General features: G+C 46.4%; 1 protein-coding gene across 2 annotated transcripts in view; it reads left to right on the top strand.

Moving 5' to 3' along the window:
- The first annotated feature begins 7332 nt into the window (after nucleotides 1-7332).
- NPSR1 (neuropeptide S receptor 1) overlaps nucleotides 7333-12811 on the top strand; it is a 96204-nt gene continuing 90725 nt past the window's right edge. For both annotated transcript variants that reach the window (XM_045006384.1, XM_045006383.1), the window contains exon 1: nucleotides 7333-7479. In XM_045006384.1, coding sequence (XP_044862319.1) covers nucleotides 7333-7479 — 147 coding nt within the window. The remainder of the gene's footprint in view (nucleotides 7480-12811) is intronic.

Here is a 12811-nt window from a genome sequence, read left to right as displayed (position 1 = left end):
CGCTACACCCCACCCTGACCAGGTGTACAGCCAGCGCTGCAGCCAGGGAGTTGCAGCGCTGGATGTGCCTTGCAGGTGTGGACGGTTACTAATTGCAGCGCTGGAAAGCCTCTACCAGCGCTGCAACTTGCAAGTGTAGCCAAGCCCTCAGTGGTGTGGATTTTTCACACTCCTGAAGGACATAGCTATACCTATATAAAATCTTAGTGTACCCAGACTATTTTCTCCCTAATCTTAGTGTACATCAAGTGTGGGAATGATTAAAGAGTAAGGAAACTTTTAAAACTATTTTCTAGTTTCACCAAAGTTGCACCTTAATTTGTTGGAGTAGACTTGATCAAAGAATATCTGTTTTCCAATCAGTTCTACATTCTTGTAGGGGTTTTTTATTTCTTGTTCCCGCCCACCCTTGCATTATTTTGCTAGTTTGCAAACCGCACTAGTGTGAATTCTGGGAGGCAGAGTCCCTGGAGTGTGAAATCTAGAGCCCTATGCAGCCATGTAGTCTGTTAAGGAAGGCTTAGCTGAAGTCTATTTCCTTTTTCTTCCCCTTCCAGGATCCCCTATGTCTGGTTATTGTTTACCCAGCCTACTTTCTCCCTATTTGCATTGAATGCAACATCGTTCCCTTTTTGTGCAGAGCTACTGTTAATTCTATGTTTTAGGAGATGGGGACCATATAAGTATCTAATTCTAGAAAGTTAGATTTTTCTCTTGATCTTCTAGTTCACCTAGTCTGCCCTCTGCTCCAGACATTTTCTCTATCTAATCTCTCCCTAAAATGTTCCATCAGTGATACTCAGACCTCCGTGGTCCAGGAGCCAAATTAGTGGTCAACATTACCCCAAAGAACCACAGTAGTGTGAATTAATTTTCATTTACTATACTACATTAAGAGCGTTGTTATCCACAGCAGTGCAAGCAGGCTGGTACGCTCTGGTACGCTGTACCAGCAAGATATTTATAGTAGGTACGGTGTACCAGAAAGACACAGGAAGAGCCAGCAGCCCCGTGCCTCCTCTCTGGCACGGCTGTACTGCTCCCAGCCCTGCCACCTGCCCTTCCACAGAACTGCCTCTGCAACGGCTCCATCTTACAGCAGCAGCAGCCTCACCAGAGGCCAGGAATGGGGCTGGGGGCGGGACTGGGGGCAGTACAGCCGCCGGAGGAGCTGCAGGCATTCTGCTCCTTTCCCTGCTGCCCTCTCCCAGTGGGGAAAGTAGGAGAACTCCCAGCCCCACCCCCTTCCCTTCCACGGAGCTGCGTCTCCGTCTGTGTATACGACAGCAGCAGCCCCGCCAGAGGACAGGGCTGGGGGTTCTGCTCCTTTCCCCACGGGGAGGGGCAGCGGGGAAATGAGCAGGGTGTGGGGTTGGTAGGTTCCTGGCCAATGAGAGCTGTGGAGCCAGTGCTCGGGGCGGGGTGGGGGCAGCTCATGAAGCCCCCGTGGCTGTTCCTCTGCCTAGGAGCAGCAGGGACATGTCTCTGCTTCCGGGGAGCCATGCGGAGCCAGGTAGGGAGCCTGCTGGACCCATGCCAACCAGACTATAAACCGGTCTTTCAATGAAGATCAGAAATGTCAGTATATAGAGCTTTCTGGTTGATACAGGGCCGGATAACTCAGCTTTTACTGTAATAAAACTGTATGTATGTACATGTAGATAGATTTGATGTTTCTGACTGTCTTAAAACAACAGCTTCTTGTTTTCGGGCAACTCATGTCACAGCAGCATATTGCCAAAGTCCCATCAGTCTGGCATCATACCATTGTATGCTAAGAGGCTACTTGCACCATGTGATTGTAAAATAAATGTTAGAATGTAAAAAAAAAATACTATGATGTTAGTGTAGAGTATAGAAATTAGGGAAAAAGTTGCTCCTATGCATGTTTTATATGGCCATGAATACATACTTCCAGTTTGTAGTAAAGCAGAAGGGAAAAGGCAGCGTACTTCCAAATATCCAAATCATACATTAAGCCACAGAAACTTAAAATCAAGTGTTGCCAGATGTCACCGGTGTGGTGCTCTGCTCTGTCCATTGTTGACAACAGTCGGCTGCATGCGTGTGTTCCCTCTGTGTGCTGCCCCGCTCTGCATAGATAGTCAACACAGCAAACCCTGAGAGAACCTGCAATGACCACAGACTCTGATAAGGTACGGCAGGTTTATTGCCAAATGAAACACAGTCTCTATCTCCCCAGATCAGATGTCTACAGTTCTGCTAGTACATGTGTGCTCCCTGACAATGGACCGGCTTAGTCAGTGGTGGGATTTACCACTGTCCCCTAGGCCAGACAGAGATACTGCCCCAGGGATGCATTCTTATACACAGGTACAAACAAATTACACATCACTCCTGACGTATTGAGGTGCAACCCTTCTATGTAGCAAGATACAATCCCTCTACGCAATACGGTGCCGTCTCTCACCTTGTACATGTTGGTTCGAACAAAACAACTCTATCCACCATATTACCCTTTTGCTCCTGTCTTTAGGATGGGTCAACCTGTTCCTTGTTATCTGTGTGGAATGTGCAAGTATCAAAGTGTTCTGGTACCATCCTAGCACATGTTTATATCTCTAGTGTCCAGTGTCTTTTAGGTATGTATATATTTGCAACATCAGCCCTTTCCTTGCCAGCTTCTGTGAGCAGGGGCTGCCTCTGGCTCGCAGCTTAACTTTACTTTATGTTAGCAAAGTCTTGACCATTACTTTAATTCAGGCCTCAGGCTTCGTACTGGGCCTCGCATATAAAGGTTTATGTTTCTACATTCCCCCACTTTTAGTCTTTTTATGGGGAGGATGTTTACCCATTGTCCCAGAAAAGCATACTATGTGGACTAAAGATAACCCAGTGGGCTAAACACTGTTATGTGGTTACCTTATTTTGCCATCCATACATTCACGCCCCATCTGTCCCTTAGTCTGCACATTCCCTCGTACGACTGATAGACAGATTTTATTATTCAATTATTTTTAGTCCCTTCGGGTGGGCCTGGGAATGTTAGGCCTGGGACCTCAACTGATGAGTGGGGTCTAGGCTTGTTAACTTCACTTGGATATGAGCCGGCCTTTGTTGGTATTTGTTAGTCCATTAGGCTTCATTAAGGAAAACATATCTGAACTATCTAAATAACATGAATATATGGACATAAATGAATATCTATTATGATTACCATATGGGTGATAACTGATCATATATAATATATGAGGGGCTTATATACTGAGCAGTATATGCGTCAACATCTTACTCCTTAAAATGATTATTTGGTTGTACCACAACAGTATTGATTGCCATTTCCATCCCCTTCTTCACTTGGAGCTGTAGCTTAGCTTTCTTGGTTTGACGTAACATATAACAGCACATTCCCATTGTAGACATGCGGACTCACCCCTGCAGTGCCTCCTACTGGTGACTTCTGGGAATTAGCTCATTCCAGCTCCGGAGTGTCCTCTGCAGGCCGGTGATCTGCCTGGCCTCTGGCCTCCATGTCCCTCCCAGGATCCCGGTGCCCTGTTTACCTGGGGTGCTGCCCCCTGGCAGTAACCCCTTTCTCTTAGGGTCTCCCCCTCCCAGGGGAACCCCCACCCACTATTCCCACCTCGCCTCAGGATATGGCTACTGCCAGTCATCATCTAGCCCCCACGCCCTGGGGCAGACTGCAGTATCAGCCTACTCATCACTGGCAAGGTTGGGTTTGTACCTGTTGCCTTGGCCTACCTCTGTGCTGCCCTCTGCAACACCCAGTACCTATTGGCCTTGTGCTAGGCTGCAGCCTGGGGCTTTCCAGGCTGGAGCCTCCCCAGCTCCTCAGCCTTTCCCCAGCCCTGCTCCACTCAGATACCCTGTCTCTAGCTCTCTGCAGCCAGGCCCTTCTCCCTCTACAAACAAAGAGAGAGATATCCTTCTGGCTTCCCTGGTCTTCTTATAAGGCCCTGTTGCTCAGTTTGGGGCATGGCCCCAGCTGCAGCCACGTCCCCCAATCAGCCAGAGTTTTACCTTGCCCAGCCCAGCCCTCTGCAGGGCTTTTCCAACCCTTTCCAGGCTGAAGCAGGTGGTCACCCTGCTACACCATGAAAACAACAAGTGTTAGGGCCTGGATTCCCATTAGGATTACACTAAGGGTTCGGACCACTGGATGTAAAATCACATCCTCTGGAATTGCCCAGCAGGGTATTTCCACCTCTTTTTGCACATTTTCTATTTCATTAATTTGCTGCTGGAGCAACTGAGTTATTGGTATTAAGGATTCTTTGGGTCTTGCCACCAAATCATGTATATCCAACTGCAAGTGTTCCACAGTTCAATCAGTAAGTCTTGTAAGGGTTCATGTGGGATGATAGTTTCAGTGACAGTGCTGCCTTTACTTGTTGGCCAGAAGGCATGGGCTTCTATCTGAATGGTACTGGTAACAGGTACGCAGAACCCAGCATCACTTGTAAGGCCAATGTTGCGAGCTATGGAAAAATTATGATAACCTATAGTGCAGGCCACGTCCTGAATTTGTGCTACCTCTCATTAATCAGTTCCTTTGGTACCAGTCGAGCCCAGCCTTTTCTTGTGTTATTAATATCAGTTGTGGCATAGCACTCACACAGCCACCATCCATTACGTTTTCCACAACAAGCTTGATTAATTTCCGAGCCAGTTTCAGTTACTAAGCGTCCAGTGGGATAATGCTGCACATATCTCTTGTTTACAAGTGTCCCCACACTATTTATGTAATATACCTTAACTGGCTCTTGTAACTATCTAGGGACTGCCATCATGAGGTATGTGCTTTTACCGTCCTCCTGGTCCCATCTTGGAACCCAGTCAGATTTAGCAAATTGTAAAAAAATAGGCACAATATGATTTATGCCTTGTTGTTGTATTTGTTTTAAGATGGCTGTGGAGTTTTAAATCCATGGCCAATTCTGAAGTTGTAATGCAACAAACTTTGCTCTGCTTTTCAATTACTCTATTACCATAGGCCGTGCAAGAAACTGCCAATGAAACATTATTATTTTGTATGCTGTTATTGAGGGACAGAATGGTAGCATTCAGGTGGCTAAACCCTTGAGCAATCAAATGCATATTATCAATAGTGATTGCATGCTGGTCTAATAATAAATTGCTAATGCGTCCCCCTGTTTTAACTGCTTCGCCTATTCCATTCACAATGGTGTTTATCTTTAAATTAAGATTTTCAATATCTGCAGAGTTCCATATGGACATGCCAAGACTTGAGCCTCCCAATGCTGTTCCTATTAAATCCCTCCTTTCTCTATCATTTTGTAGGGCGATTTGGGAGCCCTTCCTAAATTGTAATTGCATCTCTATTTTCGAATTAAACCAATCCTGTGTCTGGGGCACTGTCTTGACATGGTCATACCGGCAAAATCGAGTTTTAGTGGCACATAGATCCAGCCTACATTTTCTACCATATACTCTGCAGTGGGATGTAGGAAAAGTCCTGAAGTAGGCCATGGTTGTACAGTGGGACACTCCCTCCTTGGGGTAGTGTCAGTGTGTGGAGGAGTGGAAGGAGGTAGTGTTGGGGCTGTTGTTGAACAGGCATCTTCACATACCTGTACATGGTAGATGCATTTACTGAGGCGTGGGATTATAGACCAAGTTCCCGTGTATGTTCCTGTATCTTTTAATTGAATATTATGAATGTGAATAGACGTACTCCACTTATCCTGCAAGTCAGTAAACTCCACCCTGCTTCTCCAATCTCTGTATGTTTTTACACTTCCATTTCGGTAACTAATTACCGTGTCTACTGCTTGAAACCAGTCCAAGAATACTGTGTTGGTCTCAAGCTTGTGTGCTTGGACAACACATACCAGAGTCAGATCCTCCCCCACCACTCCAGTGAAATATTACTCCACTTCTTGCTTTGGTGCCACTAGAACCCTCTCCATTTCTGGAGTGACTTTGTATATGTTCATGTTCACTTGGTGTATTACTGTTAGAAGTGTTAATGAAATCTGCATGAGGAAGTGCAGTAAGAACAATAGTCTGATCACAATTAACAACAATACCAACCTTCCAACAGCATGCATATTCTCCCTGTCTCTCTTTATTGAAAGTCGTTCCTTTTCAATCTGTCATTGGGCATTATTGACCTCCTGGACAGGAACACGTTGAGCCTCACTATGGTCTCCTGCAGTCCATCCCCAAGCCATCAGGATGGCAAAGGGTGACACCCTGAGGATGTGCTCCATTTGTCGCTTTCCTTCAGTTTCGCACACTAATTTCAAAACACTTCCGATGGGTTGCGCTTAACTTGCTGTATCCCATACAGTCAGGGGCGGCTCCAGGCCCCAGCACGTCAAGCGCTTGGGGCGGCAAGTCGCAGGGGGCACTCTGCTGGCGCCACGAGGGCGGCAAGCAGGCTGCCTTCAGCGGCTTGCCTGCGGAGAGTCCACTGGTCCCACGGCTTCTGCTTTCAGTTACATCAGTGTGAAGGCAAAGTAATGCCACTGAAGCAGGTAGTTACTTTGAATGTATTGTGTTATAAATGAGATCAGATTTTAGTTCAAGTGTGGGGAGGAGTGCAGAATCTCCTCAATTACATGCTGTGATTCTGGAGTATCGCCACTGACGACAGTGAAATTTAATCCAGACTACCACCAATGTAACATAAAATGTAACCTGTAATGTAACAATGTAACCTGGCCCGGCAGTCTAAATGGGCCAATTTAAACATCCTTTGACTCTCTGCTTATTTAGCCATCAGTCTTCACTTTCACTTTGTGTACAACATTTCTCACAATCTGCATGTCAGTTACCAGTGGTCTGTCAATCTCAGCCTATGTGCTATGGATCTGGATGCCCCTCTCCAATGGCTATAAAATCCAAGAGGGGTGACTAAAACACAATCAGTCCATGCAAAAAAACTGGCTGGGCTGTGCTAAAGATAAGGAGCTAAGATGCAGAGTGGACTAACCAGTGTGCTGGACTATGACATCATATGGCGCTTAATGTTTTTACAAGTAATCCTGACTCCTAGAGTTAGAAACTTTGGCTGTAGGACAAGCAAGAATTAGCAAGGCTTCAAGAGGATGCCACGTGCACTAGGTACATTACTGGCTGCTGCTGCTGCTACTGGAGAAGAGTGTATGGCCAGCTGTCATCAGAATTCTGTCAGTATGGATGGTTTGGGGGAAAGTGTCCAGCTTGGATTTTAATCACTCAGCTGCACGGAAGCCTCATGCCTCGTGTAGCCAGTGGTGGAGCAGTGAAGCTGTATTTTTTGCTGTGCTTTTCTGAGGAGAGCTTAGCTGTGTTTAACTCTCTGTCACAGCAGCAACAACAACTTAACCAGAACAAAACCTAGCAATGCAAGTCAGTTTCACAGAAGCCAGCAACAGCTTAAATGGAAGCAGAGAGAGGCTGGATTTTACACTTGTAACTTGCACAGAAACAATGACTTTCACTGAAGTAGTGGAAGACGAGGAATGGGGATCCTTCTACTATTCCTTTAAGGTACAGACAGCATGCTTTACTGTTCTCACCTGCTTGCAGCTCTCTGCATTTTCAGTAGCTTGGCGGTGGTGTTGGGGGCTGTGACGCAGATTTATTAAACGCTTCATACTATGAGTTTATGCCTAAAATTTGTGATTGTCTTTGTAAGGACTATTTCCTGTATCAGGGAGTTATTGAGGGGCCCCATGTAATTGAAACCCTAAAAGATCTTTAATCATGCATGATAGCATGGTGCTGCATTCCTATGATTGCTATGTCATTATACAGATTTTTTTTTTCATCTCAGCAGCTTTTTATTGGAATTAAGTCTCTTAGCTAAACTCTGTATTACAACCATTACCTGAATCTGTAGGGTGTGATATCAATTATCTATCAGCCCCAGCAACATGTTGTACACAGACAAGAAAAGTTGTTTTTAATCAGGAGTGGTGCTGACTGGATTTTGCACTTTTGGGGGCTCTGAAGGAGAGGAAAAGCTTGTTTTTAAGAATGTGGCAAGCATGGCAGTGAAAGGGATGTTGAGAATGGAGCTGATAAGAATGAATGCATTTTGTCAAGTGCAGCTCTTTTTTTTCCAGCGCTGTGCCATGTGAATGTGGGGAACAGGTTGCGGGGTGTGAAATCATGAATGACATCCTTAATTTAGATTGCTTCGGCTGCTGTCATCCTTTATATAGCTCTTAAGTTCACGCTGCACACATGCTGGTACCGTAGATATGTGGTACCAGTCAAGTTCCCAGTATAAAATATGTAAGTAGAAATATATGCAGTATTGTGGAAGACAGAGTATTTCTACCTTTGGAAGTGATCTCTGTGCTGTCATGAATTCAGACAAGTAGATTGAGGTACTCATTAGATGATGATGATTGAGATATAGATGGATATGTTCCGGGACAGATTCTGATCGCTGACAGACCAGTGTAGAGCTGGTGTAACTCCAGTGAAGTCAGAGGAATTATTCTAAATTTCCACCAGTGTACAAAGGATTGGACTGTATCCTTCCTGTACATCCTGGTGGGCTGCCCTGAAGCCAGGAGCCCAGGCTCACTGTCAGTCTACCAGGTGGGCTGCTCAAGAGTCTGGCAGGTGAGTGGGCAGGAAACCAGGCAGGTTTGCACTGGAATTTCATCAGAACAGTCACAGTCTCGCAGACCATTTTAATTTCATCCAAGTGTCCTCGTCCAACAGAAAAACCTTCTGTTGGAAAACTTCCCACCAGCTCTAGTCATTTCACCTCTTCTTTTGATTAGCTGTAAATGGGTATGGTGAATACTGATGTAAGGCAAATTGAGACTTAACGGTTTGTAAAAATGAGATTCCTGGTCATAAGGTGACATGAAAGGACACAGGTTAGAGCAGAGGATTGAGACTCAGGAGGCCGACTTTCTATTCCTTACCTTGTAACTGCCTGCGCCTGTGACCTTTGCCAGCTCATTCTGCACATCATTTCCCCCACTAAGAAAGACACTGGATAAGTGCAAAATGTTCTTACACACCTGTCTCAGTAGATATTACATCAAGGGCCAAACTGGCATATTGTTCTCTGGAGTGCTGTGTCCAGTAGAAGAAGTAAGGACACTGGCATCATAACTGTACAGAAGAGTCACTGAATGCCTCCCTGCTCCCTTGTTCATCAGTATTTGAATTTCTTCCACATAAGACAGTTACTCTTCAGACTTTTAAGGGCAAAATCCCAGCCCCATTTAATTCAGGTGAGTTTTGCCATTGACATCAGTGGGGCCAGGATTTCACCCTAATTTTCCTTTTCCATTTTTCCTGGTAGACAAAGCATCTCTTCTACTCAAAGTAACAAGCATCTTCCTTTATAGTCCTCAAGACTAGCTGTTTGGCCAGTACTAGCAGCGAATAGCAGCAGAGAACTTGCCCGCTAAAACTTCCTTGTAAAATATCCATCGTGATACAGACATCGTGACCCTTGTCTTTGTTTTTCTGAAAGGTGTTGAATCCATCTGCTCATTCAGTGCGGAAGATCCTACAGTGGAGTCTGTGGGTAAGGAGGGCCAATACTTCTCAAAATACACGTGGAGGCCCATTCTTAGCATAGTCACATCACTGCTACACTTAAGTCTTGCAGTTGTACAGGGTAAAAACATGCATGAAAGCCCAATTGTGACATCTATTCAGGTTCCTTTCTGCTTTGTGACCTTGCTTCTTCCACAGAGCCTGATTATTTACGTTTAGTATGAATTTAATAATCAATAATTCAGCAGCACCAGTCCCTGGCAGGGCCGCCGGGGGGGGCGCAAGTGGGGCAATTTGCCCCAGGACCCGGGCCCAGCAGGGGCCCCCACGAGAGTTTTTCAGGGCCCCTGGAGCAGGGTCCTTCACTCGCTCTGGAGGCCCCAGAAAACTCTCGCGGGGCCCGGGCCCCCGGAGCTTCTTCGCTTCCGGTCTTCGCTGGCAGGGGGTCCTTCCACTCCGGGACAGAAGGACCCCCCCGCCGCCGAATTACCACCGAAGCGGGACCCGCCGCCGGAGTGCAGCCGGGTCTTCGGCAGTAATTCGGCGGCGGGGGGATCCTTCCGTTCCGGGACCCGCTGCCAAAGTGCCCCAAAGACCCGCGGTGGGGGCTGCACTTCGGCGGCGGGTCCCGCTTCGGCGGTAATTTGGTAATCCGGGGTCTTTGGGGCACTTTGGCGGCGGGTCCTGGAATGGAAGGACCCCCCGCGGCCGACTTACCACCAAACGGGGGCCCCCCGCCGCCAAAGACCCCGGGCCCCCGGAATCCTCTGGGCGGCCCTGGTCCCTGGTTAAACTTTAATACTATGCAATAATCAGTGCAGGGAAAAGTGTAGTGACAGGATTCCCTAGCTCATCTCACCTATAGTCCCTTCTCTGCTTTATATCCACTCCTCGTATCTCAGGAAGTCCAAAGTGGAACTTAACATGCAAAGTTTGAATTGGCTGTTACATGCCATAGATTGTCTGGGGGCTCCATTTGGATAACACACAGAATCATGGTGGGGCAGGGAACACAGAAGTGGGACATGCCCTGAACTATGTAACCATGCTGACTTTTCCTCATCTAGGTTACTAATTACAGATTCTAAATGGAGGACAAGAAACCACCCTGTGAGAACAGATCTCCTGCAGGTGACAAACCACTCCCTTTCCACCAGCTTTGAACCATTACAAAAGCATTTAGGCCCAGATCCTCAAAGATATTTAGGAGCCTAACTCATATTGATTACAATGGCACTTACTTAGTGTAAACGGGCTACTCACCGCCGCGGCGCCTCCCGCTGGTTTTTCCGGGGAATTAGCTCTTTTTCAGCCCGGAGCGCCCTCTGCTGGCCGGTGGTCCGCCTGTTTTCCTCTCGGCCCCGTGTCCCTCACAGGATCCCGGCGCCCCTTTAACTGGGTTTCCCCCTCCCCGGGGAACCCCCACCCTGCTTTCCCCGCTTCGCCTCAGAATGGCTACTGCCCAGTCGTGCTCTAGCCCCAGCTCCTGGGACAGACTGCAGTATCCGCCTTCTCATCACAGGCAAAGGGGTTTGGACCTGCTGCCTTGGCCTACCCCTGGGTTGCCCCCTGCAACCCCCAGTACCTGTTGGCCTACTGCTAGGCCGCAGCCTGGGGCTCTCTAGGCTGGAGCTTCCCAGCTCCTCAGCCTTCCCCAGCCCTGCTTCACTCAGGTACCTATCCTCAAGCTAAGCAGCCAGGCCCATCCCTCTCTGAAGGCAGAGAGAGACTGTCTGGGCTCTGGCTTCCCTGCCTTCTTATAAGCCCCAGGGCTTCAGTTTGGGGCGTGGCCCCAGCTGCGGCCACTTCCTTACTCAGCCCAGCTTCCAGAGCCACCCCTCTCAAGCCCTGGCAGGCAGCTTTTCAAGCCCCTCTGGGCAGGAGCAGGGTCTACCCTGCTACACTTAGGTACCTAAATAACTTGTGAGAATCTGGGCTTCAGCTCTTAGCAGCTAGCCTAATATATTGGCCTTCAAATCAGACTACTCCAGAATTTCTTTACAAAGTGATAGGCTATTATATTCTTAATGTTCTGTAAATTAACATCTCTTATCTAATGACAATGACCCTCTTCTTCTTCTTTGATATTGCCACATATGTAATAAGAAGTTCTTGTAACTATAAAAATGTTTTGTCTTAATTCTTTCCCCTGCAAGGAAGAGGGTGCATGGCACTTACCACTTATTTGTATAATTTCCCACAATGCAAATGTAAACATGCCCTATATAAGCAGAATTTTTTTTTGTAGGATTCCTAGGGGAGCCACACTGAGATTAATCAATTAGGGCAAACTGTAAAAAATGGGACAGACAGTCCCCAAAGTTTGTGGATATTCCATTACTTAGATTTACCAACCCAGCACAAAACACCTATAGTACCTTACTGATTATCCAGAAGCCCAAACAAAGTTCCCTTAAAGCAACCCAGCCTTGGGCTTCCACCTAGACACCCAAGTCGAATATGATGAGGATTACTGAAAATCTTATTCATCCTATAAGAAAGTTCTACCAATCCCAAAGGATCAGACACATTACCTCCCAGGTTAATGAATATTTCAGATCTTACCCAAAGACACGCTTATGGCCAATTCTTATTAACTAAAGTAAAATTTATTTAAAAATAAAAGAGAGTATTGGTTAAAGATCAGTATACATACAGATATGAGTGCAGTTTTGAGATTAGTTTCATAGTAGAGATGGTGAGCTTTGTAGTTGCAAAGAGTTCTTTCAGAATTAGTCCATAGGTTATAGACCAATGTTCATATCTAGGGTGATCCAGGTGGGACTGGAGATCTCAATCTTATGACTCAAGCTTCCCTGACATAAAGCATCAAGCAGTTCTGAGATAAAAAGGATCAGGATCCAAGGGTTTTTTATACAGGTTCAGATCTTCTTTTGACAGCTCAGAGTCCTTAGGCAAACAATAGGCCAGGGGTTGGCAACCTTTCAGAAGTGGTGTGCCGAGTCTTCATTTATTCACTCTAATTTAAGGTTTCGCGTACCAGTCATACATTTTAACGTTCTTAGAAGGGCTCTTTCTATAAGTCTATAATATATAACTAAACTATTGTTGTATGTAAAGTAAATAAGTTTTTAAAATGTTTAAGAAGCTTCATTTAAAATTAAATAAAATGCAGAGCCCCCCGGACCAATGGCCAGGACCCAGGCAGTGTGAGTGCCACTGAAAATCAGCTCGTGTGCCGTCTTCGGCACCCGTGCCATAGGTTGCCTAACCCTGCAATTGGCAATCATTGAAACTCTGAAGTAGACCTATTTCCTAAGCATCACCAGTAATTAGCTACACGGATTAATGTAAAACAATTACCTGTTTTCCACCATTCGCAAGTGAT

This window comes from Mauremys mutica, chromosome 2, assembly GCF_020497125.1.
Source record: "Mauremys mutica isolate MM-2020 ecotype Southern chromosome 2, ASM2049712v1, whole genome shotgun sequence".
NCBI lineage: Eukaryota > Metazoa > Chordata > Testudines > Geoemydidae > Mauremys > Mauremys mutica.
The sequence above is the reverse complement of the archived record's forward strand: the minus strand, read 5'-3'. Positions and strand labels throughout refer to the sequence as shown.